The sequence below is a fragment of the Gallus gallus genome, chromosome 3, assembly GCF_016699485.2.
Source record: "Gallus gallus isolate bGalGal1 chromosome 3, bGalGal1.mat.broiler.GRCg7b, whole genome shotgun sequence".
Lineage (NCBI taxonomy): Eukaryota > Metazoa > Chordata > Aves > Galliformes > Phasianidae > Gallus > Gallus gallus.
In genome coordinates, this window is record NC_052534.1 from 106,217,324 (window position 1) to 106,245,307 (window position 27,984).

General features: G+C 42.0%; 1 protein-coding gene and 1 long non-coding RNA gene across 17 annotated transcripts in view; one reads left to right on the forward strand and one right to left on the reverse strand.

The window, feature by feature from the left end:
• Window positions 1–2,491: 2,491 nt before the first annotated feature.
• LOC107053182 lies at window positions 2,492–10,095 on the reverse strand. 4 transcript variants are annotated; one of them, XR_001466218.4, is made up of 3 exons: window positions 9,825–10,095; window positions 9,066–9,197; window positions 2,492–8,912 (listed from the first exon to the last, which is right to left on the reverse strand). It is a non-coding gene; the product is annotated as an uncharacterized LOC107053182 (long non-coding RNA). The 4 variants fall into 4 exon arrangements; XR_001466217.4 differs by lacking the exon at window positions 9,066–9,197; XR_001466216.4 differs by having other exon boundaries at window positions 2,492–9,197.
• MSRA (methionine sulfoxide reductase A) overlaps window positions 9,793–27,984 on the forward strand; it is a 260,633-nt gene continuing 242,441 nt past the window's right edge. For 4 of the 13 annotated variants that reach the window (XM_046939237.1, XM_420035.8, XM_040697971.2 and 1 more), the window contains exon 1: window positions 9,793–9,983. Coding sequence is in view for 11 of the 13 variants with exons in the window: in XM_420035.8 (XP_420035.3) it covers window positions 9,857–9,983 (127 nt within the window). In the remaining 2 variants the exon portion in view is untranslated. Of the gene's footprint in view, window positions 9,984–11,745; window positions 27,129–27,984 lie in introns of those variants that run through there. The other 9 variants (XM_040697962.1, XM_040697972.1, XM_025149166.3 and 6 more) reach the window with 8 other exon arrangements.

A 27,984-nucleotide genomic window follows, 5' to 3' on the forward strand; every position in this document is an offset into this window, starting at 1 on the left:
CATGCAGGTGGCAACCGTTCTTGTGGCAGGGGATTGGAACTAGATGATCTATAAGCCCCTTCCAACCCAAGCTACACTGTGATTCTATGGTGCCCTCACATCTTGTAGAACATATACTTATAGGAAAAACAACAACAAAAAAACCCCAAAAAAACAGAAAAATTCTTCCATCATTTTCTAGTGGGCTTATTCAGAAAAGATCACTCAGCAGACTGGGTTTGCCTGCTAAGGCTACACCTATGCACGGCTTGGCCTAGCCTAGCATTTTCTTTGGGGTGCCATATAGGGGAAACTGTGAGCTCAGTCCTTCCTCTGGCCTTGAATGCTGCTTCCATGTGTTGGCACGTCTCTTGCCTGGTGACATGTTTCTATAGGTGAAGTAAAAGTGCTCAAGGTGGAAGCTGTTGGCAGAGAAAGAGAAAAGCTGCTGCCAGAGCCTCTGAGCCTCACGGTTCTGAAAGCTCCTCTCTTCCCCATCTGCCTTTCTAACCAGCAGAGCACTCTGCAACGTCTGTATTTAATTCTGGCAGGTTGTGAAGGGCAGAGGGGGGAGAAGCAGTGGGTTTTGCACCAGTTATCATTCTATCCAGTGGCAAGCTATACTTTACTTTGGGGAAAGATGACTAGATGCATGCTTTTGTGACATCAAGTTACATCTTGGGATGTTGGAAATAATAGGAAAAATGCATTTCCCGTTAACTTCTCTAGGAGCAGCTTGCACATTTCTGAAAGCAGATGGCATGATGTATATTAAATTATCACTTATGTCGGGGGGCTTATTTTAAGGATGGAAGTGTCGTCTCTTGGTATTTGTGCCAGAACTGCTCATCCCCAAATGAGGGTTTTTTTGCATTCCTCCAGCTACCCTGGAAAATACTTGAAGGAACACACCCTCCCAAAGACAGGTTAAAACCGTACCATCAGCTTCTTGTTTTGCATCTTCTAGTGGGAAGGGAAAGCGATCTTTAAAACCCATTTTAAAAAAGAAGGGTCCAAACTTGCATGAACTGAAACAAAAGCAAATTGCAGATTTCATTGTAAATCTACACCACGTAGCTGAAGGGTTGCACTGACAAAAATAACATGAATAAGTGGTGCAAAGATGCCTTGTAAAGAAATCTAAAGCAAATGTTGAGCCATCAACAATATTTATAACCTCTCACACTCGGAATAGAAGATACCAAGGGACTGCAATTACAGCGATATGACAAATGTTGCATTTTTAATGACTCCAGCTGCAGGACCCTTCATCGTCCGAGAACACTGCTGCTGGGAGTCATAACCTCAGTTTAATCCATGTATGTCGGTCCTATCTTATGCACTGTCCAGTTTTTTCCATAAGAAATATTGCTATTGACCACCTACAGAGTTACATTCAGTTTTGCAGATACCTAAGTTCCATTTATCACCTTGTTTTGCTCCTCTCCATAGTCTAGGCTCATAATAGACTACTCTTCTGTCTCACTTGCAATGCTTTGCACTCATTCTGATGCCTTATGCCACACAATTGTCGAAACACACTCTTCTGTGAATGAACTGTACTTTAATCCTCTTCACACTACTATTTCTAAATTAGTCTAGTAATTCTATCCCATCACCATGTAAAACTCCATCTGAAAATCAGCTCCTGCACAGGGCTCATTATGGGTTTGAGATACTCTGTCTCATTTGGAATATAAGCCCCTGGGGGCAGGAGAGGTGTCCAAGACCCACTGATTGCCCTAGGACTGAAATATGTAGAGAACCTACAGAATTTCAATGCCTCAGTATGTTTGGAGATCTGGACCTGGGCCTTCCTGTATGTGCTGCAAAGCAATATGCTGCATAGTATAGTAACAAATGGAATCTAAAGTCAGTACTTGGTATGTAGTAGTTTAGTAGGTGGTCTGATCTACTTTACATATGCTGTTAACTTCTTTCCCTCAAAATATAATATTACGTAGCACTTGATTTCTCTTTCAAGAGTCCTGCTGGCCTCAGAAAACGTCCTGATATTTTGGTTGCATTCAAGGTGTGTCTTAAACCATTGCAATATGATTTCTCCAATCTCAAACATAGGACCTCTCTCCTTCTCAGCACCTGAGCTCAGTTTGCTGAGCAATGACAGGCTGTGCTGTGCATCTATTCCCAGAAGAGCTTTCCGTGTTGCAATTCAATAATCACTGTTATTCCTGAATGGTAGAGCAAAATAAGATACCTGTGGCCAAAACAGTGAAAACTTCTCATCACCTTTAATGAAGCACCGCTTTAATCTTCACATGCTTTGCCTATGCAAGTCGATGAGAAAGCAGCTCACGTCCCTGACCTGCTGCAGTGGAGGCAGGAGCCCAGCAGAGGGCTCAGGAAGCAGCCAGCAGCCCTGGGAAGCATCAGCATCCCTGGGAAGGTGCTGGGCAGGCGAGGCAGGGCCCGAGGGAAGAGCTCATCTGTTCAATCATATTCACCGTGCTCCTTAAAACATCTCATACGGCATTAGCAAATAAACAAGCAGTCCAGACAACATCAGCTTTTATTACCGTGGATAGTGTCATACATGTATTTTTAATCTTTGCCTGGGTATTTCTTACAAACTTTATTAATAAAAGGGAATGCTGCTGCACAGTAATATATGATTGCACTTAAAGCTTATGAAGCTCCCCTTTGGTTTTATAGTATCAGCACAGCAGGCTGTACTGAGCACCACAGGAACGCATTTATAAAAAGCTTATTACAGCATATAGCAGGAGAGCCCCTTTTTAAAGGCCTGTATGGGAAACCAGCACTATTAAATGTGATTATTTCCTTTAGCAAGGCCGTGTAAACAACTCTGTCATTTGTTTTTATAAAGTCATCAGTGCCACTGCATACAAACCAGCACCAGCTGACAAAGCCAAGGAATCTACGAGACACAGTGCAAAGCATTTAGAGAACATCCTCAGCCCGTGTTGATGTTGCAGAGGTCTCTGAGCCTTTATCGAGGGACCGCATCTTGTGAACGTGATACCGATGCATCAGCTCCAACCTTCCATTGGCTGCATTTTCCACCTAAAAAACTTAATCGATTCCATTAGCTTTATTATTAGTATTTTTTTAATTGCGTGGCTTTAACTTCAGATGAAAACAACCACAGAGCCACGGTATTTAGATTAAGTGTTTTTCCATGCATATAAGCAGAGAAGGCTGCCAAAAACACACGTCAGTAATACATTTTCTGCTATCTAATCTACTACAAGGCATCCTGACAGGAAAAAATGCCCTTGCTTTATTGGTTAGAGAAGTGATGTTTTTACAGATTTCGGAGATATTCTATGTTATCTGCAGAATTTAAGTGGGTCTTCCTTGTTATGGAAGATTATAAAGGAAATCCAGTTATACACCATTTGTCTGCGTTCACAAGGCAGACCGGATGGTAGCTGTAACAGAGCAGCTGCCCTAGTGCAAGGTTACTCTGAAGGAGAGGGACAGGTTACAAGTTAGCACTGTGTGGCTTCTTCACTAACAACTACTTTAAACAAACAGAAGACCTCAATACACTTTAGCCACTTGTATGGATTTACGTGAGTGGACTTAAGGCTTTTCTGTGACTTGGAAGAACTTAAAAAAGACAACTAGGTCAGCAAATATGAATTTGGGGTTCGGGAAGAAAATGCATTAGGAGGGAAGAAAGTTCTGGAGAACTATGAGATCAACAAGGAAAATGTGGACTGAGGAATGAAAGACGGTCACTGTGATGGGAGATATGAAGCATAGTGTGTTAAAACAGTTATTTTTTTCGGAATGGAAAGTCAGTGCATAAAAAGAGAAAAAATTTTACAGAACTGAAGTTTGCTGTAAAAGTCTGCAGTTTTTTCTAGGTAAATAAAAGGAAAAAAACATAGCTAATTCTGGTTATCAAAAGATATCTGTTCCAAGCTATTCAACAAGGCACCTTCTGCTGTGAACTAGATGAAATAAACTTGAGTCCAGCCTCTCTGCTTTCCTCTGCTATTTTAAGAAGGGATGAATTATGTTCTGGAGATACTGACCTTCCTTCCTTTGGTATGGATGATACTCAGAAGCTCAGTTTGGATGAGATGCCAGAGCTAAGGTTGGGTGATATCAGTCCTACCCAAAGCTGTTTTTTCTTCTGTTCTCACATGCACCACTTTATTTCTATCCATGAAGACCATCCTGCATAACTAGCATTGAAGGGGACAGAAACACAGAAATTCCTAAGTGAAAGATGCAGAGGATATTCATTGAAAAATCTATCAACAATATAATTTTACCAAGGGAAGGGCCGTATCATGACACTTTCTGGTGAAATCCATATTGAAATCTAAACTGATCTGTGCAGCACAGGCCACTGAACGTACTGCGTAATTGGTCTTCTCAGAGTAGAAACCGGAATTGACCTACAGAGTACTTTGTACCACAGCTGGAAATTGTGATTAAAAAACCCCAGAGCTGAGCCTCAGCTGCTGGTAACTGCTTTTAAGCCCAGATTTATAGAGCTGAGAGAAGCCACACCACTGAAGAAGACATCTGTAAACTGGCCAACTGCTAACTCCTGGTTACTGGGAGAGCTCTAAGCCTGATTCACGTAGAAACATTGATGGACAGACCCAAAAAATGCTCGTCTGCATCACCCTGGCTTGTTTGAACATATTGGGATCAGCTATAAAGATACATCCTGAACCCTCACTGAAAGAGAGAACCAAGGCATATGCAGGCTGATAGGAAGGAAAACTGGCAGATAGCATATCTGTTTCATTAGCTTTTTTTACATAATTGCTACGTTGAAATGGAAAAACAAAGAACAACCTGTGTAAGCACACTGCTGGTATCCTGCATTTTTGCCTTCTCCCTGGCATGCACGGTACTCCATTAAATTGTCCCTTGTTTTTTATATTCTTCTGTAAATCCCAAATCACTGCACTACTCTGAGGTACAGTGCTGATGGCTCTTCTACGTCAGTTCCATTTTTAGTGTAATTTATGTAGCTGAATCTGTATCCAAATTCTCATCTAGATCACAAATGGAAAGCACGTGAATGACTGATTAATCTTCCCTCCTCTCTCTAGAAACTGTTTCATGTAGATTGCTTTACTGTATTATGATCTTCACTGTCCTTCTGGGTAACAGATACAGCTGCTGATACAGGAATTCAGGTTTGTTGCTTCCTAAAAGAATTGTGGTACTTAAAATCTCTACTTCCCTTGATTGAAAAACCTCCTGAGCACCAGTTCATGTCTTTTTGCTAGAAGTGGGGAAGCAGCAGGTTTGTCCTGATGAAAATATGTTCATTTTCAGAGATCTCATTACCTAACTGGTCACAAACTGTGACTGCAACGAGGCAATCTTCACAGGGTTGGCATGTTTACAGTGATGTCATGTAGGCATCAGTTCTGAGCTCCATTATTGGACATTCCTAACAATGATAGAGAGGAATATAGACAGTAATTTCCAACTGCTAGCAGCTGACCCAAAAACTGTGGATGTGGTAGTAACAAAGATGATTAGAAATTGGTACAAGACTATCCTAATAATTTAAAGGAGGCCAAGGAAAGACATAGAACATAGTTTCCTGCATATCTGCCATAATGTATGTATTTCTATACATTGGTAATAAATTCCTGAAGAGCCCTTGGGAATGTCAGTAGCATACCTCCAGGGCTGCAAGGCTAATACTGACTGCCTTGGACATATGAACACGAAACCAAGCAGGAACCAGGAAACCATACTAGATCTGTACTTGCTTTGTTGTGACCAGTACCAGAATGCTGCACTAATTATTCATACCTTCATCAGACTGGGCAATGAAATAAATAATTAAATAAGGAAATACGTCAACTAAAAACCTGGAGAGGGTTCAAAGAAGGGCAATGACAATACTTGCAGAATTAGAAAACAAGAAATGCAAGGAAAGATAAGCTATGATTCAAAGGAAGCTGAACTAACAATAAAGTGCGTGTTTCTAACAGCAATTAAGCACTGAATAATCCACCAAAGCCCACAGAGGATCCTCTATTGCTACACGTTTGAAAATCAAAAAACAAAAACCGAAACAGTGCTCTTCCAGAAGATGCACACTGCAACAGAAACCTGGCTTTACAATCAGTGTTATTACCATGAGATAGTCACGTGGGGGGGTAGGGGGATGGTAGTCACAGGGGCTTTACTGGTTGCAAAACACAGCAAATTTTGCTACACTGGAAAAAACAATTATCCAAAAAGGCGAGCAAATCCTGCTCTAAAGGCAAGGACTATATACAGTAAATGTCAAATGCATTTTGATCACGATCCCAAAAAATGGAATGATTGGGAATCTGTGTATAGCCCTGCCTGGAAGGACACAGATAAGTTCACATCCCTTTTCTTCCTGTTTTCTCCTTTGCACCTTTCTCCTTCTTCACACTGATTTCCTGAAGGTCTTCAGCACATACTGTAAAATGGTTGTACTAGGGATACTGTGATTATTACATGGGAATCCAAGCAACAGTCAGCCACTTTAATGTGATTTTTTTTCTGATACACTTCTTAATTCAATTCAATGTGTTGGCAGATATGAAGTCCACGTTTCAACATGAAGCACAGTGTATTATCAGTACAAAGATAATTGGGTTCTGCTGCTTTCTTGGACAGGCAAATTCTTGGTATGAAAACTTTAAAAACCTACGGTGTAAATTTTAGGCTCTTCCTTCTCAGCCTCTAGAATGGGAAGAGGGGATAGTTCACACTTTCCTGAAATACAAAGGAGATTTAATGAATTAAAAAAGTATTCTGTTTCCACGGAGTGAAGAAGCACTAAACACTCCTCTGAACCAGCAGTTTTTATTTGTTAAGTGGCATCACGGCTTATTACTATTTAATACTTAGGATCCAGCTCTGAAGCAGGAACACAGTGTGTGAAGTGCCATACAAACACAGAATGAAAGACTGTTTCCTGCCCTTAATAGCTGTAATCGAAATGCTTCAGCAGCCCCGCTATCTGTCACTGCTCTAACCACTGTTTTGGAGTCCCAGTGTCAATCCTTTAGCGCCCTGCTCTGCTGCTGTCAGCTTCACAAATGAAGCAGCTGAATGCAATGGGTGACAAAGCAGTTTTTTCCTGTAACAAAGAACACCTCTGATTTAAGAGACATAATCTAAATACATTTGGGCAGCATATTCAGCATGGAAGACCACTGGGAACACTGAGCAGAGGGGATGCTGGCTTTTCAGAGCGCATAAGGGCCCTGAAAGGTCTCAGCCACTTCATCTCCAGACTGAATTGCCCAAACAGAAGTCTGTTTTTCTGTCTTTCACCTCTGATTGACCTCGATTCATGCAAGGAAGATGGCAATGAAAATGGAACCACTCACAACGAGGCAGCAGGAGTGCTCACAGTAAAAGATTCAGGTTGGGCATTCACAGTTTCATCGACAGACACATTAACTCTTACAGTAAAAACTGCACTGCTGTCCATCGTAACATTAATCATTGAATTTTTTTTAGATGCATGTCCTTGGCAGAGAGTGAAGTGAGTATAGAAATACAAGGAGAAATGGAAAAAAATGGAGACAAACAAGGAGGAAGAGAATTATTTGCTACCAGTCCAGTGGATGTCATCATTTTTAGTGGCTTATAAGAGTTGGGAATCATCAGTATTGTTGATGCTATATAAGAGAATATGTTTTAGATGGAATTCACGGTTTTTCACTGAACATTTCCAATTCTTTGAAGTGTATGCTGTTGAAATATCACAGTTATCCATCATATGCATCTCTATGTTTACTTCTCTAATGGATTTCCTTTAAGTTATTGCAGATTTTTAAGATATCACCTGAGCTCCTCTCTGGTCCTATTTCTCAATAGAAATATATATAAAACTCCAAATGGACTGCAAGCACGGGACTACTTGTGCTTCAAAGAGAACGCTGTTTCATGTACAGGAACTCGAGACAACCTGCCTTAGGTTGGACTAGATGATCTCCAGAACTCCCTTCCAACCCCTACAATTCTGTTATTCTGGGAAGAACAGTGAATCTGAAGACAGACATGGGACAGCTCATTTCTCAGGTCCCCATCTGAGATTTGAATTTTATGAGAAGCCTGGCTCTTACACCATGGATTTCCTGCTTCTCCAGATTCTTTTGGGAGCATCTAGGAATTCTCAGCGACACTGTAAGCATCCACATCCAACATCTCTATAAAGCTGAATAAACGCTGTGTCACAAGAGCATCACATTCCTGTAAAATCCTGTTTGACTGGGAGGTGAATGGCACTTCGTTCTTTTGGCACAATACATTTTTGAGAGAACTATCTGGCCTCCCTCTGTCAGACTAGATTGTCATTTTATCATATTCTTTTCTATTCAGGCAAGCATCCAACTTCTTTACAACCCTCCATATGAATTTTGCATTGAATTACTCTCATTTCCTTCCCATAATGTCTTTGCTTCACATTTGTGCATTATCTTTTCCCTTATTCTGAAATTCACAGTGCAAGGCATCTGCCTAGTTCTCCAACTTTCTTTGCAGTCAGCAGTTTTGGAACAAACTTCCCTTCTCCTGCCCACGACTTCACAAACAGTTCTCTGAAAAAAAAAGCAGCAGTGTTCCAGCTTCTGTGTCTTCCACCTTAGGAAACGTAGTGCTTGTTGCTGTATATAAAATACACATTACGTGTATTACTCTCTGAAAGATGATGGGTATTTTCTGCAAGTCTTGATACTCCATTCACTTCTTGTTCCTGTGTTTTTATTGCAAACATACACATAGACACTGGTATTGGAAGATTTGTTATTTAGCACGTATTCTATATACACATAAAAAAGCCAACATGAAATCATGCAAGATTGGCGTAGAATCATACAGATTGGAAAAGACAATAAAAATAAATTGTCCAATCATCATGATGCAGTGTGTTGACTAAACATGACATAGTGGACTGCTGCAAAGATGAGCAGAGTCTAGGGGAAAAAAAAAAAAGCATTATAAAGCATATTACTGTACAAAGAACATGTGTAGCACATCTTGCTAAATGTGTATGCCCCTCTCAACCTTCTCATACCCAAGTGGGGGCTTAGACAGAAAGTCAGAGGGCCGATGTGCTGGGTACATACCCCCTGAGAAGGCCATGCAGCTAAAAATCCCTCTAAGGTGTACTGGTGGATGGCAAGCTGGGCACGAAACCCAGAAAGCCAATTGTATCCTGGGCTGCATTGGAAGCAGTGTGGCCAGCAGGGCAATGGGGGCTGTAAGAAAGAAAGGGACAGATTCCAAGTAGGGTCTGGTGTGATAGGACAAGGGGAAATGGTTCCAAACTGAAAAAAGGGAGATCTAAACTGGATTTAAGGAAGACATTTTTTACAATAAGGGTGGTGAGGCACTGGCACAGGTTGCCCGGAGAGGAGGTGGTGCCCCATCCCTGCAGACAGCCAAGGTCAGGCTGGACGGGGCTGTGAGCACTGATGGAGCTGTGGGTGTCCCTGTTCAGTGCAGGGAGCGGGACAGATGGCCTTTAAGGGTTCCTTCCAACTCAAACCATCCTATGGTTCTATGACGAAAAGAAACAACCGTGCATGAGTGTGCGAGGGAGCAAAAAGCACACCACACAGCTGCTCAGAGCTCCGAGAGACAAAATTCCGCAGGCAGAGCTGAGGGGAGGCCTGGTTGAGGGTGGAAGCGCGGCGAAGCACTGCAGATACACCCACAGCGAAGGGTCCTCGGGGCTCATAGGCCCCGAGGGACGCGCGGGGCGCAGCGCAGGGCACGCAGCACACGAGGGCCGCTCGCCAGGGGGCGGGCCTCGCACCTCGCCGCCTCACGCCCGCCCCCACCCCGCCGCCCGCCGGTCCCAACGGCCGCCGCGCGCCGCTCACCCTTCGCCTCCCTTCCCCGCCCTCAGAGGGCGATGCTAACGGCGCCGCGGCGCCTCCTCCGGCTCTGCAGCTCCACCTTCAGGATGGGCGACTCGGCCTCCAGGTTGCCGCGGAAGGAAGAGGCTCTCCCCGGTAGGAGCCAGCGCGTTCCGGTAGCAGGTAGGGACCGGCCCGGCCGCCTCCCCCCGCGTCGCCCGCCCCTGAGGATAAGTGAACCCCGGGCCCCACGGCGGCCTCCGCTCTGCCCGCCTCCGCCGCCGCGCATGCGCACGAGGGTGGCCGCGCAGGCGGGGTGGGGCGCAGCGCGGTGGGCGGGAGGGGGAAGATGGCGGCGTCCATCTCGGTGTGTGAATCCTGACGGCTCTGTTAAAGCCGTAATAATATCGCCTAAGCGTAGCGTGAAGGATCTAACCCAAGTGTATTTGAAATTCTTAGAAAAAGTATTTCTTTCAGTGACTGCTCTGTTTCTTCCTTCAGTTTTTAGTTAATGTGAGCTTTTAAGTACATAAGGTCGCAACCTTGAATTAAGCAACTAGTCCTACCTTCTGTCAGGCAGCCTAGCATTGATTCTGTCAGGCAGCCTAGCAATGACCGCCATTGCTGTTCAATAGCTAATAGAGCAGAACCAAAATGCCCTGATGTGTGTTTAGAATGGGAGACGGTGGCCTTGTGTTGTTCAGGTTCAGGTTGGATGTCAGGAAACACTTCTCCTCAGAAGGAGTGGTGATGGCCTGGGGTGGTCTGTCCTGGTGGGATCACCGTCCCTGGAGGTGCTGCAGAACCGTGGGGGTGTGGCACTGAGAGAGAGTCCAGTACTTGAAATGAATGTGTCAACAGGAGGGGGAAGAGCTGTTTACGAGGGTGGATAGTGATAGGACAAGGGGGAATGGTTTAAAACTGAGACAGGGCAGGTTTAGGTTGGATATGAGGAGGAAGTTTTTCACGCAGAGGGTGGTGATGCACTGGAACAGGTTGCCCAAGGAGGCTGTGGATGCCCCATCCCTGGAGGCATTCAAGGCCAGGCTGGATGTGGCTCTGGGCAGCCTGGTCTGCTGGTTGGCGACCCTGCACATAGCAGGGGGTTGGAACCAGATCATCATTGTGGTCCTTTTCAACCCAGCCCATTCTGTGATTCTATGATGATGTGGGCAGAACTGGACACAGTATTTCAGATCTGGCCTCCCCAGGATGGAGTAGAGGAGGATCACCTCCCTCAACCTGCTGGACACGTTCTTTTTAATGCACCTGAATGTTTATTGTAAGGGAGCTCAAGCCCAGGTCCCATTCTGGTGCTGCTTTATCTTCTATATTGTGAGCTTCCTTATACCCAGTGGGAGCCTCGTAAGGCACTGTTGGTGGCTTCTTCCCTTTCCAGTACTTCCTGGTGCTGCTGAGAGGGGTTTGTTGAGCTGTCATTTTCACACCTTATTCAACTTATTCACCTTAGTTCTCCCTCCACCTGCAGAAATGTGTGCTGTAGGCTGTTGACCATCTTGGTCTTGACATTGCATCCCACTGCACCTTATAACGCAGCCCGCTGCACAGTTTGCTTTACTTGCAATGAGTGTACATTATTGCTTTCTTTGTAACCTGACACGCAGTACAATCCCAGATCCTTTCCAGCAGGATAGAGTTTGTCTTGCAGCAGTACAGAGCCTGTGCTTCTCCTTGTTGACCTTCATGAAGTTTCTGTTGGCACAGGCCTGAAATCTTTCAAGGTCTCCTTGTACTGAAGATCTGCTGTTTGACATGTCCACTCTCATCTTCAATTTAGCATCATTCTCAGACTTGCTGAGCATGTTTTCTGTCACATCACTCATGTTCTTGTTTAAGATATTGAATGATATTGGCCCCAGCACGAGCCCTTGGGGTAACCTGCTACACACAAGACATCAGGCTATTGATCACTGCCTTTTGATTTTGGTGATCCTGCCAGTTTTTGATGTGTTTAGTGTCAAGTGAACTGTTCTCCCAGCTTGTGCTTTCACAGCTTCCAAATGCTTATACTGTAAGAGATGGTGTCAGGAGCCCTGCTAAAGTCAACATGTCATCCGCTGCTTTACCCTAATCTGCATAGCCAGTCCTGTAATTGTAAAAGGCAACCCGTCTGGTCAAGCATGATTTCTCCTGGGTTGAGTTTTCACCAGATGTGGTTTTTCTTTCTGATTTAGAGGGATGCTGGTCTAGCAGGAGGTGTCCCTGCCTATGGCAGGGGATTAGAACTAGATGATCTTAAAGGTCCCTTCCAAACCAAACCGTTCTATGATTCTGTGATTCTTTCATGGGCAGCCTCCTGCACCATGTTCATTCTGTTGCACCCAACTACACATCTTGGAAGTCACACTTAATCTAGCCTAGAAGAGGGCTACATTGCATTTCTTTTTCTTTGTAACATGCTGACCATAGGAATATGTGGCTGTGTGTGGTTGGTAGTGATTCAAAGGGCTCAGTCTGCAGAAGTCAGGGAAAGTTGGGTGAAATACCATTGAGTTGAATACATTGTAGACAGTAGTAAGCTTCACTTACTCTGTGTAATTTAGTTAGATCTGTCTGATATTCAACAACTTCCATAATCTGGGAGTGATGTGTTAATTTCCTTGCAGGAGAGCTGCTGCATTCATATTTGAAAATTCTTTCATATGATCTCTGTATGATGGTGCAATGCAATATCATGTTCTGTAGGAAAATCACATGCTATTTGTTGCTTTTTACCTTTCCAATAGAACTCTAGTTGTCAGAATTAATTTTAGTTGCAATATTGCTGAAATCTTGCTATGATTTTGTGAGTATGTGAATATATATTGCTTACACTATTTAATTGGCTGTTTGTTTATGATAGTGCTAGGAGCCCTGATCATGTAGGGGGAACCACCTGTGTGAGGCATTGTGTAATTTTATATGTATTTATTTATATATATACATACACACAGACTCTTAGCTGTTTTTCCTCAGTTGAGATAGTAGAATATTGTTAATTAGAAGGAATAGTTCATCCCACTGATTCCAATGAGCAGTGCTAGGAAATAGCTTAGGTCACAGCGTGTCCATCTGTACTGACTTAACTTTCCTGAAGCAGTAAAGGTAAAACTCATGAGTAGACAGTCTTACACTTATTTAGAGCTATTAAAACTCATATATATGTATGTGTGTATATATATATATTTGTAGATTAGTAGAGTAATCGTTGTGAACTTGGAGGAGGTCACTGCAAATTTCTGTCTGACCTTCCATAGAAAAAAGAGCACAACATTTCCATGAATTAATTCTTGCTTGAATCAGCTTGTTCTCTTTAGAGAAAACACTGATTAAAAATGCCCTTTGACAGAGAGCCCTCTGCAAAATTTCACAATTTTTTCCAATGTTTCATAACTTTCTCCATTAAAATACTGCCTATTTTGAATCACTTTGCTGCGTTTGAACTTCCAGCCATTGACGCTTGTTACAGCTTTTTTTTCCAACAAGGTGAAAAGTGTGACAGTATGTGTTTTCAGCTCTTCATGAAGTATATTTAGATGGTAATTGTGCATTAACCTCTTTTTAAAGAAGCAAAGACTGAATCAGACATAAAGCAAACAAAGTGAACTGTTTTATTCTGTCAACAGAAGGCATGTTTTTCAGTCCTTCATTTGTTCTTGTTTCTTTATCTTAAACTGTCATCACTTAGTTATCATCTTCCTTGACGTGTCGCTATCAGTGGTGACATAGGATTTTATTAGTAGTAGTGTTAGTGTCACCTGCAGTCCTGTTCCTACTCAGTATTTTCCTGTTTGTATATCATAGAATCACAAAATGGCTTGTGTTGGAAGGGACCCCAAGGATCATGAAGCTCCAACCCCCTGCCTCATGCAGGGCCACCACCTCCACATCTAATACCAGCCCAGGCTGCCCAGGGCCCCATCCAACCTGGCCTTGAACACCTCCAGGGATGGACGGTGCATCCACAGCCTCTCTGGACAGCTGTTCCAGCACCTCACCACTCTCACAGTAAAGAACTTCCCCCTGATATCCAACCCAAATCTTCCTACCTTCAACTTAAAACCATTTCCCCTTGTCCTGCCATTATCTACCCTTTCAAAGAGTTGACTCCCCTCCTCTTTGTAGTCTCCCTTTCCAGGCACTGCAGGGCTGCATTGAGGTCACCCTGCAGCCTTCTCTTCTTCAGCAGTAAGATTTCAGTTTTAGTTGCCTTACCATTGTTAAATGTGCGATCTCTGAGTGAAAGGGTGGCTGTGCCTAGGCTGAGTTGGGCCGGAACATGGTGCTCAGAAGGGTCTCGATGCGTGTACAGAACTGATGGGAGGGAGTAGGGAAGGTACAGTGAGACATCTCACTGTCTTGTCCCCTGTGGAGGGACAGGAGGCAACAGGCACAAGCTGAAATGCACAGAGTTGCATATAACAGAGGAAGAAACTCTGATGTTTGAATTTTCCCCAGGCTGGACAGAGATAGGTCAGTTTTTTCTAAACTTCCTGGAGGATGCACTGAAGTTTGACAACAGGAATCCCTTTCTGTTCCTTCAGAGACACGTTTCTTTGCATTAATTTATGCACAACATGGACACGCATTTGATGTGAACAGCTTTGCTCTTCCCCATCTGTCCCTTGGCTCTGGAAGTAGCACATACTTTTCACAGGATTCGGGCAGATTGGATTCCACCTCAATGGAACCTATGCGCATGAAGAATAACATATCTTAATTCTTACAGGGAGTTTACTTCACAAGAGTTATTTAAACGAGATGACACATCCCTTTAGGACCTCTTTAGCTGATTTCTAATGTTGCATTTGGTGCTTTATAGCAGCGTACATCTATCATAGAATCATAGAACGGCCTGGGTTGAAAAGGACCACATTGATCATCCGGTTCCAACCCCCTGCTATGTGCAGGGTCGCCAAGCACCAGACCAGGCTGCCCAGAGCCACATCCAGCCTGGCCTTGAATGCCTCCAGGGATGGGGCATCCACAGCCTCCTTGGGCAACCTGTTCCAATGCGTCACCATCCCTGCTGAAACCAGGACACTGTGCCTTGCTATTTGTCAATGAATACATCATGTCAATCTCCTTGTTTTTGTGCCCTGTTCGTGCTGCCCAGCATTAGGGAAAAATCTGCCACCTTATGTTTATTCTGTGCCTAAACATGTATGCAGTGTTAATTTGAGAAGTTTTAAATAGATTTTCCCTGATATTCTGACAGTTTACTGAGTTGTGTCAGACACACAAGGTTCTGCAGTGCAATTGCAAACTAAAATGTAGGCGTAGTGTTTTCCAGGATGCTTTCCATTAGGAAAACAAATTAGGAAAAGGATAAGGAAGAAAGAGAAAAACGTTAGATATTATTTCCTTTCATGAATTAAAGAAGTTCATTAAGCATGGGCAAATCTGAAACCTGGTGGGCATGAATTTAATATCACTGTACAGAAGGTCTAAAATAGAGATTGTTGAGTGAGTCTGTGCCTCAGAACAGAACTTACAAGGGAAATACAGTTTTTCTGAAGGTTTGGGAGTAGTTTTGTAAACTTTTGAGCACTTTACCTGATAGAGTGTTTTAGATAAAGAATCAATGGGTTAGCCATTTTTACTTAAGTGTATATGGAATGCGGGCTAAAAAAATGAGATATGACTTCAATTAAGTACAGTACAGGAGCAGGTTGAATAGCACTCTCATATGTGCTCTAGCATTCCTCAGATTTCAATTTACCTTTCTAATTCAGAAGGGCTAATTACTTACTCCTTCATTCTAAGAAACGATCTTTGCCTCAAATATACTCAAGCCATCCATTTCCATAAATTATTAAATTTCATTACAATTTCACGGGGTATGTGGAGATTTAAACCAGAAAAGACATAAAACAGAGTATGTTTCTTTGGGGAAGCACCTCATTTCCAGTGTCTGTTTACTATCTCAGTGTCTATTTACTATTTCAAGGCCAGGTTGCATGGGGCTGTGAGCACCTTGGTCTAGAGGAAGGTGTCCCTGCCTACAGCAGGGGTTAGAACTGGGTGATCTTAAAGGTCCCTTCCAACCCAAACCACTCTATAACTCTATTTGAAAGACAAGTTCTGAAATGCAGATTTCCACATCTTTACAGGTCGGTATGAGATGAATTTCCTTGGAAATCCCGTCTGTAATAACATGCCATGGCTTTTACTCTTGCTCTCTCTGTTTTTTATTTTATTTTTTTCTTTGTTGGGTATTTATATCTAAACACTAAGCAGCTTATTTGCAGGCCAAGTGTACAACTATAGATACTGTACTGTCATTTGAAAAACAGGAATTACTTTACGTTTACTCATTACATTTGCATTTTGGAAGGTGTTGCAAGGAAAGCAAAGGCTAAGGCAGTCTAAAGGGATTTTGTTGTTGTTGTTTGCGTGTGCCTTTTGCTCTTGACAGCTGGACAACAAAAAGAAGTTAGTATGCACACACAAAGCTTGATAGATTAAAAGCATATGAGAAGTAGGTTTGTAGAGCCGCACATCCAGCTGTCAAATGCTGCTCCCAAGGTAACATCGTTCTGATGAAAAAACCCAGTGCTCCCTTATCACCTCTAACTACACCGCAGCTTAAAGGGCTACGTCACTCATCACTAAGCCCTCTCAAAAAAAAAAAAGAAAAAGAAAAAAGAAATAATAATGAAAAAATGCCTGGCTGAGTCCCTGGAGCACCTCGCTGACTACTTAGCATGCCTCTCACAGTGGGATGTGCGGCGGCACGATGCACCAAGTTGCACCCCCAGGACCGTGATGGGGCTGGCACGTGGGAAGGATCCCCGGGGTTTCTCTGGCAACAGCACAGGTTGCTGGGAAACGGAATTACCTAAATGGCAGAAACTTCACCCAACTGGCAGCCTCTTGAATGGAAATTGGGCTTGAAGGAGACTCCTCTTGCTGATACCGCAATTTCCCTCTCTGGTATGGAAAATGAATCCAGAGGTTCTTTATCCAGAGGATTAGGCGTGGATGCTAAAAATTCATTCAGAGTTGCATAATAAAGAGGATAATGATTTGCAGGAAGAGGTAGCAGTGTGGTACACTGGGTTCAGTAGCTTCTTGTTGCTGTGGTTTTGGAAAGGGACATAATGTATAAATTCGCCAAATTTGCATTGCTAAATAAACTGGTGGGAAGCTCAAGGCTTGTATTTACATGAGTTTTTTTTTCACTAGGGAATATTTCATATTATTTTGTGTGAAGTCTGGGATACATTGACCTCCTCTGGCTAATTGTAGTCGTTCTATCTGCAGTATGGTTTCTGCATGAATGCCATTGACCTGACATTTAAGTTATGTTGTAATTTCAACCCAGAAAAAAGGAGGATTGTGAGAATTGTCTCACTCTTTTGTCATGCCTTTGTGCTACTGTTTCAAACCTCATGAGCTTAGATGCTAAGCAGATATGGGGATGTTAGCATATATAGGTTTTTAATGATGGGTTGTTGCAGCTATTCACATACAAGTAGGCATTGCTAAAATAATGGGTAGTAATTCAGGTTGTGACCGGGGTTGCACAGGATGTGCACAGATGTGATATGCATTGCAGTGCATATCACAGGAAGGTACATGGGATTAGGCCACCCACTGGGGCTTCACTTACCACATCAGAGAGGAGTGAATGGTGGAAAAGCCTTTGTTTGGGGTTTACCATGTACTGAGTACAGAGCTGGGATGGAGCACTGGGAGGTACTGTTAGGATCATTGACTCTGGTGCAGTCTGTGTGCTTAATTCATCACATGATGAATGTCAAAAGGCATTTAAACTTGAAATGCCCCTTCCATCCGCGGGCTGCAAGGGGAGCATCCAGTGATGGAGGTGTGTGTATTAGTTACATTCTAGTCTTCCATTTGAAAGACTTTTCCAGCAATTGACTGTGTTGACTATTTAAAATGTTTTAAGTTTGAAACAATTCTTAATTGTTCTTTTTATCTCTTTAGTTGTGTTTTCTAGCCATCGAGCATCTCTGTTTTCTGTTATTTCTTTGAGGAGAGAAAAGACACACCGGTCACAATGCCTTCTCATCCTGTATTCTGTCAAAGAGTAAAGCTATTTTAATATCTGCCCATATAATAGGCTACTTTTCAAAAGATATAATCATACTTTTGAACACAGATGAGCTGTGTTATATATGGCATTCTTAAAGGGTAACTCATATGGACACTCATTCAAACCAGATCTGCTCATGATTTACGTTATGGTTGCATGAACAGATTAGCTCAGTGTAAGCCTGATGTGGATTTATAACATAAAAACTACTCCAGGTAACTGAATGCCTTTGTTGTGCACTGAATGCTAAGTCATCTGTCTGGTTTCATTAGAAGGTAGGCTGCGTTACATTTACTCCAGGGTAAAAAAGTGCAGTTACCACAAAGAAATGTGGTAATGAGGATTTTGTTTGCATGCATCATTTTTTGTCTTTTTTTTTTTTTTTTCAGAGAACACCAGAAGCAAACTTAATTGAGGGCATAATGTCATTTAATGACCTGCCTGTAGTTGGTACTCGATACAAAGCCTTAATTTTTTCTTGCCCTGAGTCATAACTGTCTTCTCTTTCTACTCACGTCATAATATGCCAGTTCAAAGAATCATGATTTTATTCCTACTTTGCTTTGCTTTTCTTGGCTAAGGTTCATATACAACATTTCCAGTAACAAAGAAAAGAATTTCCAAAGTGAGATTATGCTCAGCAACAGTTCAGTTGTTCACCTACGTAACTGCAGAAGTGCAGCTTTAGTTCCCTTGTTATATGGTGATACAGTCATTGAATGTTTGGCTTATAATTGTGTGATAGGTTCTGTTTCATCCTGCATGCTAATACTCTATTTATTATGTGTAGACTTTCAGTGGTGTGGATGTATTTGTATATTGCTCTCATTTTGATATTTGCACATTTTTATGATACATATGAAACCTGCATTTAAATTTGTAGTTCAATTAGAATAATACATATAAATAAGTCTTTAGTTCAAATAAGATAAAAGCCCATGCAATATATAATTATGCTTATTGCAGTTTCTTATTTGTTGCTCACAGCTCCTTCTTGCTGCAGATAGGCAAAAGTGTACTTAGTGGAATTTCATCCATTTGGGTGAGCAGATTATTGAGTCTTAGTTTCCAAGATAGAACCTTGCTTACTATTGAGGCTTGTGGCCAACTGGATTATATTAAACTGGAGATTTGGTGCCTCAGACACTGGCTGTTAACCCCTGCTGGAAACCCAGTGAGAAAGTAGAAGTATCCTGCAAAGGATGGTCGTTCTGATTAGATGTTGGAAGCGGTCATGGCAAGCCTGAAGATTAGCAGCAAAAGCATTCCACATCCTGCAGTAGGAATTGGAAAGTGTTTCCATTCAAGGATGCTAGGTATTTCCTGCAAACTGCAGTCAGGAATGGTCCTTGGGTAGGAGAAATGCTTCTGTATTGCATAGCTTGCTCTCCAAGGGAAGCATGGGTTGGTTTTTTGTTAATGACGCTGCTGGCATGTCTACTTTTACTGAACATCATAGCAAAATCTGGATTATGTTGCTGATGCTTCAGAGCCCTTTCTGTTTGACTTTCCTCCTTCATCTTTTCCTCCTTCCAGGCTCAGAAATGCACTTTATGGTTCCTCAAACATTCAACTCCTAAAAAATTCAGCCTAGAACCTGTTTACACAGCTGTAGCTACTTCAGGTTATTCAGTCCACTCCCAAAGGAGGAGCAGACCCCCAAAACGGTCATCAGTATTTTGGCGTGCACTGCTGTACGGCCTCACATTGCGCACTGGGTGCAGAAGGACATAAAACTATAGGAGAGACTCCAGAGGAGGATGTAGAGTCAAGGTATATGAGGAACGCTGAGGTTCTTTGGTTACAGAAGCTCAGAGAAGAGACTGAGAGGAGGCACTGTGACTGTGTGCTTTTCCTGCCCCCGCAGCTTCCTCTTTAAGCTTAGACATTGAGCCCAAGGCCTGATAACAATCAGGGTCTCACAAAGACCTATAACCACCACAAACCTGTTTGAAACTGGGGGCTGAAAGAGCTGATAGCCGACACCTGGGTCAGCAGCTGAAGGGCAATTGAGCATGCATCACAGCTGTGGCTGAGTCAGCCATCTTATCCCTTAAGCTGTGAGTGGCCCAAAGGTCCCTGGAGTATTTTGGCACAGTGGTTGGCTGTATGATAGGATCTCTTTTTGAGTAGGGATATCTCTTGGGGTTACCTGTGTTGTAGAGATCCCTCACACCTTGATGTCAAGATGCTTCTTGTCAGTATGGGTCCTTGGTAAGCAACTAATAGATTGTTCAAGCTTTGTTATCTTTGCTAAGGTTATATCTTTATTTGTGAGTGTATAGTTAATTTCTCAGACATAAATGTTTATCTGGTCTGGGTCTGAGAGTGACTTCAGCTGCATGTTCATGTCCACTTTGAAATGGAGCATTCTGCTTATGAAAAATGCCTTTTGATGTCATTAGCAACTGCATGTGGTGTCTGTTTGAAAGTGTTGAGTAGTGTAAGGATTTGGGGTAGTGCTTTATACCTTGTTTCTCACTACTGAGTGGGTTAGCAAATGTGTTTTCTTATCAGATGGCCTATGTTTCTCGCTGTGTGATTTAATTTGGTCCCCTGTGCTGTACTTTGTCATCAAATTGCTTTTCAAGGTACTTGAAGGATGTTCTCTCTCAGCATGTAGGATTCCATCCCACTCAGATAAGTCAGATTCAAACTCTGAGTAGAAAGCACAGGCATTGCAGGCTATTTCTATACCAAGAAATTAAACAGTATCCGGACTGTAGGTACCTCTACCTTCCTTTTTCTTGTAGAGTTCCAGTATGGTGTGGCTGTGGCTGGGCTGTTGGGAGAGGTTTGGAAGGCATCATCTGTGGTCACAAAATGCCCAACAGTAGGTTACAGGTGTCCCCATTCTTCGATGACGGGCAGATTTGTCTTTTTGCCATGAAATAATGAAATTTCTGCTTTAGTCATCGCTAAGGAATCATCTTTGTGTGGAGCATTTCACATACCAATTAAAACCTACTCAGTACTTAATTTAATTTACAGTAATTATAAGCAAGCTTTTTCAATGAGAGGGGGGGGGAGGAGAAAAACCATCAAATATATATTTTACATGTGTGGATGTATGTGTACAGACATTCTTACATACTTCTGTTGTAAAACTCAGTTATTTAAGTACAATGCAAATTTAGAAGTGGAGAATGAGTAAAAACGACTCTCTCAGGGCAGATTACTGGATGCAGGTCATGATGCTAATCTCTGTAGGACCGTTTAAAATGTAGTTTGTGGGAAATATAATTGTTGAAAAGAATGTTGAGTAGGAAGCCCTTTGTACTTAGATTTTTACAACAAAGCTCTTCCTCAGTGCGTAACAAAGAATATCATCTTATTCTTTAAGCACAGACTGCTGATTACAAGAGGGTAACTTAACCATAGTTAAGGAAAATTTTCTTATTAATTTGATTTTTTTCAGAGCATCCTTTTCCATAATCACTGTAGCTACTGAGACCTTCTATCCACTTCATTGCAAGTCTATTTTCAGTATATTCAAGTTACCTGTAAGTGGATGCCATTAGGAATAACTACTTCTACCTGCAGTGCTATGCATATATTTTTCATGTTGCGTGCTATAATCGCTTTTCTAAATGACAGTCAGAAATGCCTGTGAAGCTGAGTTCCTAACATTTTGATTTTTGTAAGTACCTGTTTTTTCTCCTGAGGAAACAGATTTCTGATAGAAATTATAAGCAGTTAAGGGTATGAATGATGTTTGAAGTTCCCTGTAGAACTTCATAGATACAATGCATACGTCTGAAAGGTTCTGAGTGGCGCTGGACAAAGGAAATGGGAAAGCAAAATTCTGTTTTTTATTCTCATGAAAAAAACTGGCTATAGGGCTGGAGAGGAGCATGTCTAATGAAGGCTGACCTGTGCATTTAGTTCTTTCTGGTTGGGATGTCAAGCTAGCAGATGAGTTGTTATGGTATATGCCTATGCTGAGATAATTAGGATGATGTTGATCGCTTTGTATAGTTGTTTTAATTTAAGTTTTCAACCATGCATCTCTTGCTACTTCTCATTCTTTTATACTGCTTGCTGTTACAGCTACGTTCACTTGCTTATGGATTCTTAGTGCTTCACCAGTGTTGGGCTATTTAACAGTGAATGAAAACCAAGAGCAAAGAGAGTCGTTAGACAATTTATTGTTATCATCTCCTCATAAGGGTGGCCCAGGTAGAGACAGACTTTTCCCTATCATACTTTCACCATTTGATAATAAATCAAGAAAGTATCTGTCTCAACGATCAGACACCTAAAGAACTTGTGACTTGTTCTTAAAGAAATTGGTTTTACTAATCAGTTGTAGGCATTCCCATTAATGATAACAGGGACTCGGTAGCAGAAGTTCTAACAGAGGTAGCTTTGACATGACCAGTGTTAAGAATGTATTTATTCCTAAGAGTAAAGTGCTTTGGGTAATATCACACATGTGCTGCTCATGAGCAGTGGTTTCATACCAGGTGTTCCGAACAATGCGTTACTTGTCTTTCATTGACCCATAGCACAGAGATGTTCTGCCAAGAAGGACGAAAAGGCAAATTATAAATATACCCAGCATTTAAGTGTTTTAGGAATAGCACTTTAAAGTTTTCCAATGGTTAGATGTATTTTAATGTGTACACGTACTTGTTAGCATTTGTAGTTTATATTATCTGTGTTTAGGCATTCATTTACTGTGCTTCATGTGAAAATGTAGGCCTGTAAGTGTGTTTGGCTTTTGTAAATAATTCCTTCACATGAATCCTTCTCGTAAGACTTGCTAGCTAGCCTAGTATGCTTGCATTTATTTTCTTCACTTGTAATGAATGCACTTGCTTCCACGTGTAACAGCTTAAGGAATGAGTTGCTTCTTCTATGCCTGTATGTATATACTAGTACAGGTAGCCGCGTGCCTTGTTTTTGTAAGGCACAGATGCACTTGAGTGGAAGAGTACATGGATGGAGGAATTTAGAGAAAACGCAGACTAAGAAAACATCAGGAGGCTTCTGGAAGTAGAATTTTAAATGAACTAATTGCTATGAGAGACAGTGAGAAGAACAGAGTAAATAACTTGAATTAAATGATGACCAAGACCCAGATAAATATTTTTTTGCCTAGTTCATGGAATAAAATATTCATTGGATAGGTAAAATACTGTGAAAGAATAAAAGTATGGATTTTTCTTTGAGCAGGGTGATGTGGGTGGTGTGAAGGTCCAAGCTATGTGCTGTTCTGCTGTCATAAGCCTGACAACATGATGATGGCCAGGTTTGCGCTAGAGATGGAGCAGAGAATATTTGTAAAGAAAGATGAGGAAAGTTAGATGGAGCCCTGGGCAGTTTGTTCAAGCGTTTGAATTATTGGCTGGCAGTCCTTACCACAGCAGTGGAATTGGAACTAGATGGTCTTTGAGGTCCCTTCCAGTTCAAGCTATTCTATGATTCAGTGATTCTGTGAATTCAGCTTTCTCTGTATTTTGTGCCTTGCCAGAGAAGAGCATAAAAGAAATGTGAGGATAACTGAAGGTATGAGAATGACTCCTTTAAATTGGAGTTACAGGGAAGTTGAAAATATTCCCCAAATGCAAGTTGTGGTGAAAGTTTTGTAGCTTCTTATCTATTGGGTTAGGTGAAACACTAGATTGATCTGGGTTGGAAACTTATTTATGGAAAGGAAGAAGGATTATGTCAAAAGATTTTGACAGCTGAGAGGAGGAAGATGCACCACGCTCAGTAACACCTTTCAAGATGCAAGCAGTGCTGGTGGTGTGGAGCAGAAATGTAATTGCAGAGTATTTAAGAGATAAGAGGGAATTAGGAGAGTTACAGTAAACTACACATTTGAAAACATGCTGTAAGACAGGAAGAGGGTAGTCATTGCTGTAAATGAGATCCATTGTGTTTGAAGCAGTGTGTACTGAGAGATAAAATGAGGCTCTTCATCATATTAGTGAGGCTGTCCTTTTCTGTAAAGCATTTGGCTACTGGGGAATACATTTGTTTTTCCTGCTGTACTTTCTGGAAGAATAATATTAAATAGTTCAAATTGTTTGTCCTCCTGGAATTATATATTTTTGGAATGTACCTTTTGGCAGAAGGCCAACGAAAAGATGAGTTCCTAATGATGTCTGTTGGAGTACTATAGATTCAGAAGGTCTTTTTGTTCCCATGTTGATGCCTCATGGTCTTTCAGTAGAGGCTAATTGACATATTAGAGCCTTCTGTCAAGTGCACAAAGAAAAGAAACAAAAATTAAACCTAGTCATCTTTTCCCACTTTTGGCATGTCATAATAATGCTGGATGTTAACTGAGAAGGTGGGATGTGCAGTATTTAGAGACAAAAGTGTGATATTTCTGTTTGTTAATGGTGTTCCTTCTGGAGTTGGGAGGCTGCTGGGAATAACACAAGTAGATCTATTATGGTCATCGAAAACATGAGGTCTTACTTGTGCACTTGTGGATCATTGTACTTACTGCCTTACAGCTGTTAGTTTAACTTATGTACAAAAGTGTCAGTAGTCAGGAGCATGCAATCTCTTGTACATTGTTCTGCTTAGAAAGGTAGTATTTTCTCTTTTTTTTCTAGGCTTAACACAGATACTTGTTTTGTTTTAACTTGTTCAGAGGGAGAATGCTTTTCTTCTTTCTGAGCTAAGTGAGCTTTAGCCCTGAGTCAAACCTTGGGGAAGACTGGATTGCTGGGTCATGAATGGCACAGAGCCTCAGAACAGCAGGGACTCTATGCTGAACCCTTAACAAACAGATCGCTAGCATCCATAAACTTATAAAATATGCATGGTTAGGGAAGTAGTGTATTTTCTGCATAATTTGTGGTGCTCATTAATGTAAATGCATATACTTAAAATTTGGCATTTTGCCTTGGCAAATAGCTTACAGATAAAAGAAAATTATCCCTATAATTCTCCATGTATGCATTATAGCCATTTCAAATATATTGAATGAAGTTCTGAAGTTTTGGAATGTACTGAGAACGTTTTCACCCAAGTTAGCTGTTAGGGCTGAACGGTTCCTCTTTTGAATGCTGCCAGAACTCGTGCTTTTTGAATTAGTGGGTGACATCATTGGCATCTGCAGATGCCAAAGTTCTTTCCTATGAGAGTGGTGAGGTGCTGGAACAGCTGTCCAGAGAGGCTGTGGATACCCCATCCATCCCTGGAGGTGTTCAAGGCCAGGTTGGATGGGGTCCTGGGCAGCCTGGGCTGGTATGAAATGTGGAGGTTGGTGGCCCTGCCTGTGGTGGGGGGTTGGGGCTTCATGATCCTTGAGGTCCCTTCCAACCCAACCATTCTGTGATTCTGTGGGCAGTTTGCTAAGCACTGTTGTTATGTTTTCTGGATAGGGTGAGGTTTAGTATCAGTTTTCAGCTGATTATTAGTTGTGGAATTTACAAGAACAATTGTTTTTCAGACTGCAGTTCAGAAAGTTGAACACGTACATGAATTTTTGGATGTGATCTTAATTCAAATCTATACGTCTCCTACTCCTGGCACCTTCCCATGATTCTCCAGAGGAGAGAAAGAAAACATATTATTTTAAGGAGTATTTGGTACTTATTAAAATCACCCGTACACCCGCCTTCCCAAGAATTCTGATTTACTGCAGGTTGTTCCTGCTTCGCATGCGGACATTTTTAGAGAACAGATTTCTTATCGCTGTGAGCACTGAATGGCTTCCAGAGCTCCACGATCAGGGAGCAAAAACCTTACATCCCTCATAAAAGGTAGGAAACCATGCGATCTATAAGCCGATTTGGCAGAGGCAGCGGCTGTTGGTGCCAAGATTTGGTTCCTGACCCGCAGCTTCCTGTTTTTAAATCTATTAATTGATTTGCAAAGAGCATCTTTTGGAAACAAGGACTCCGACAGCCTGGCACAGGCTGGAGCTCCGCCAAGACTGCTCGGGAAGCTTGCCATGCGGGGAGCGAGCGAGCGCGGGAGCGAGCGAGCCGAGGGAAGAAAAAAAGGCAAGACTTGGCACGGCGCAGTCAAATCAGCTTCTTTTGTCTGCTTCCTCGGTTTGAGCTTCAGGAAAGAAAACCGTCCTGGGGTACAGAGAAACTCAGAACTTTTTTTTTTTCTGGTTTTCAAACTTAGCTGGCTTTTTAAGTCTCTTGGGTTGTCCGAACGTGGTGGCACACGAAATGATGCTCGGTTGGCAGTGGTGAGAGAAATAAGACTTCTTTAATGAAGCTTCCACAATGTCAGGTTACACATGTGTGAAATACGATATTTGATTTTTTTTTTCCTTTTTTTTTGTGTGTGTGTGTGCGTGTCTGGGTAAACTGTAAGGGAGCCAAGTAACTTGGAAGAATACAGAGGGAATGCTGAAATCGAGAGAGAGAATTTCTGTATTTTTTTCCCCCTTTTTTTTTTTTTGCGGCAGCAAAAAAAGTTTTTGTTGACACAAATGTGCTTTAAGACCAAATCTGACCTCCTCCGGCATGTGTTCAGAATGGGAATTTCAACGTTTCTCTCATACATGCTTCAGATGCTAACTTTTAACGGAACGTCCTTAAAGCTTCCATCTGACTCAGCGCTGGAGTAAGAGTAGAGAGAAAGTTGGGACATCTTAACGCAAAAGTGAGTATGTGCTTAAAGCAGTACTATTTGTTTTGCTGCTCCGTGCTGCCTCGGCTCCATCTCACAGCTATCGGTGCCAGCACTGAAGACCAGCAGGGCAAGAAGATACCCAGACTGCGCCTGAAGGGCTGTAAAAGAAATGAGAGCCTGGCTGTTTTGTTACTGCTCTCAGATATCTCTTTCAGTGCATCTTAGGAGACAGCGTGTGAAACTGCCGAATTTTCATCTGCTGGAGGAAATCAGAGGTGGGGAAATACTGACTTCTGCCAAGGGAGGGATGTTTGGAGATGATGGAGCTGGGTTTGAACTGATGACGCTGGATATAGGAACTTCAGTTAGTAGTTACAGTACCTGTTTGCTGTAAATTGTGGAAAAATCTGCTTGCTTTTTTTTTTTTTTCCCCCATGCATGGATTAAAAAGATCTGTGACGACTGAAGCGTGGATGTCTTTTGATTTCAATAAAATTAAGGACCTGAAAATCCATTATTGGTTTTCTCCAAGGGTGCCTGGATTTTCAGTGAGACAGGTACCTTATTTCTGATTTCCTAGGAACAAATGCTGCTATCTTGCCTATTAGGCCTGGATGTGGTTGGATTATACTCCTCCTGCTCTGACAGTCAGCATTGTTATTTCAGAGTAACTGTAAGGCATAGATTGTTATGGATCGTCTTCACTTATAGTAAGTAGCACGCTATCCTTAAGGAATAGATTGTTCAACCTGTAAGATGTACTTCTGCAGCATGTCAGAAATCACACATTTCCTTGATTCTTCTTGTGTGCTCAGGGAAAGTAAGAAACAACAAGACTGAAAAGCATGTTAACAGATATGTTTTCCTTTTAACTGCACATCGTGGGATTTTGATTACTAGAAATAACTGGCCTTTTTGATTATGGGAAGGAACTTGGCTTCCTTAGTACTAAATTGGTTTTATAACAGGATGTGTCAGATTTTTTTCCTTCATCAGTGAGCCTTGTGAAAGATACTCTAGTTATAAATAGTGGTTAAGCTGCTGTTGTGATTACCATGCGATTTACTGAAGCCTTTCAGTATGGTTTGTTAGTGAGGTTTTGAAGGAAGTGTCTCCATTAAATGATCTGTTTGGCTTACGAAAATATCAATCCTGTCTTTCTAAATGGTTTAAAAAAAGTCGTATTCCACAGATTATTGCTAAGCTGGGTATTCCACTATAGACTGCAAATTGATTCTGCAGTTGGTGAGAGTTCAGGTTTGCTTTCTGTGGGGCTAGGATTGCATGTTGTCCATTCCTGCACAACGTTAACATGTGATGTGATCGGGGAAACGGAGCTGTGACGGGTGCAAGTCTGCACTCAGCATAACATAGTAAGTTTGTCTGTGTACCTACTCTGGAATAAATTTTCTATATGTATATATCTTTTAGAAATAGCATATGCTTTGGGACTACATACTGTGTTCAGAACAACTGCATTTGAGGAACAAAATTGTAATGGACGTCCTTGTTAAAAGTGAGGAAACAATAGAAAACATCACAGTGCTGCTAACTGAAAACCAAGTC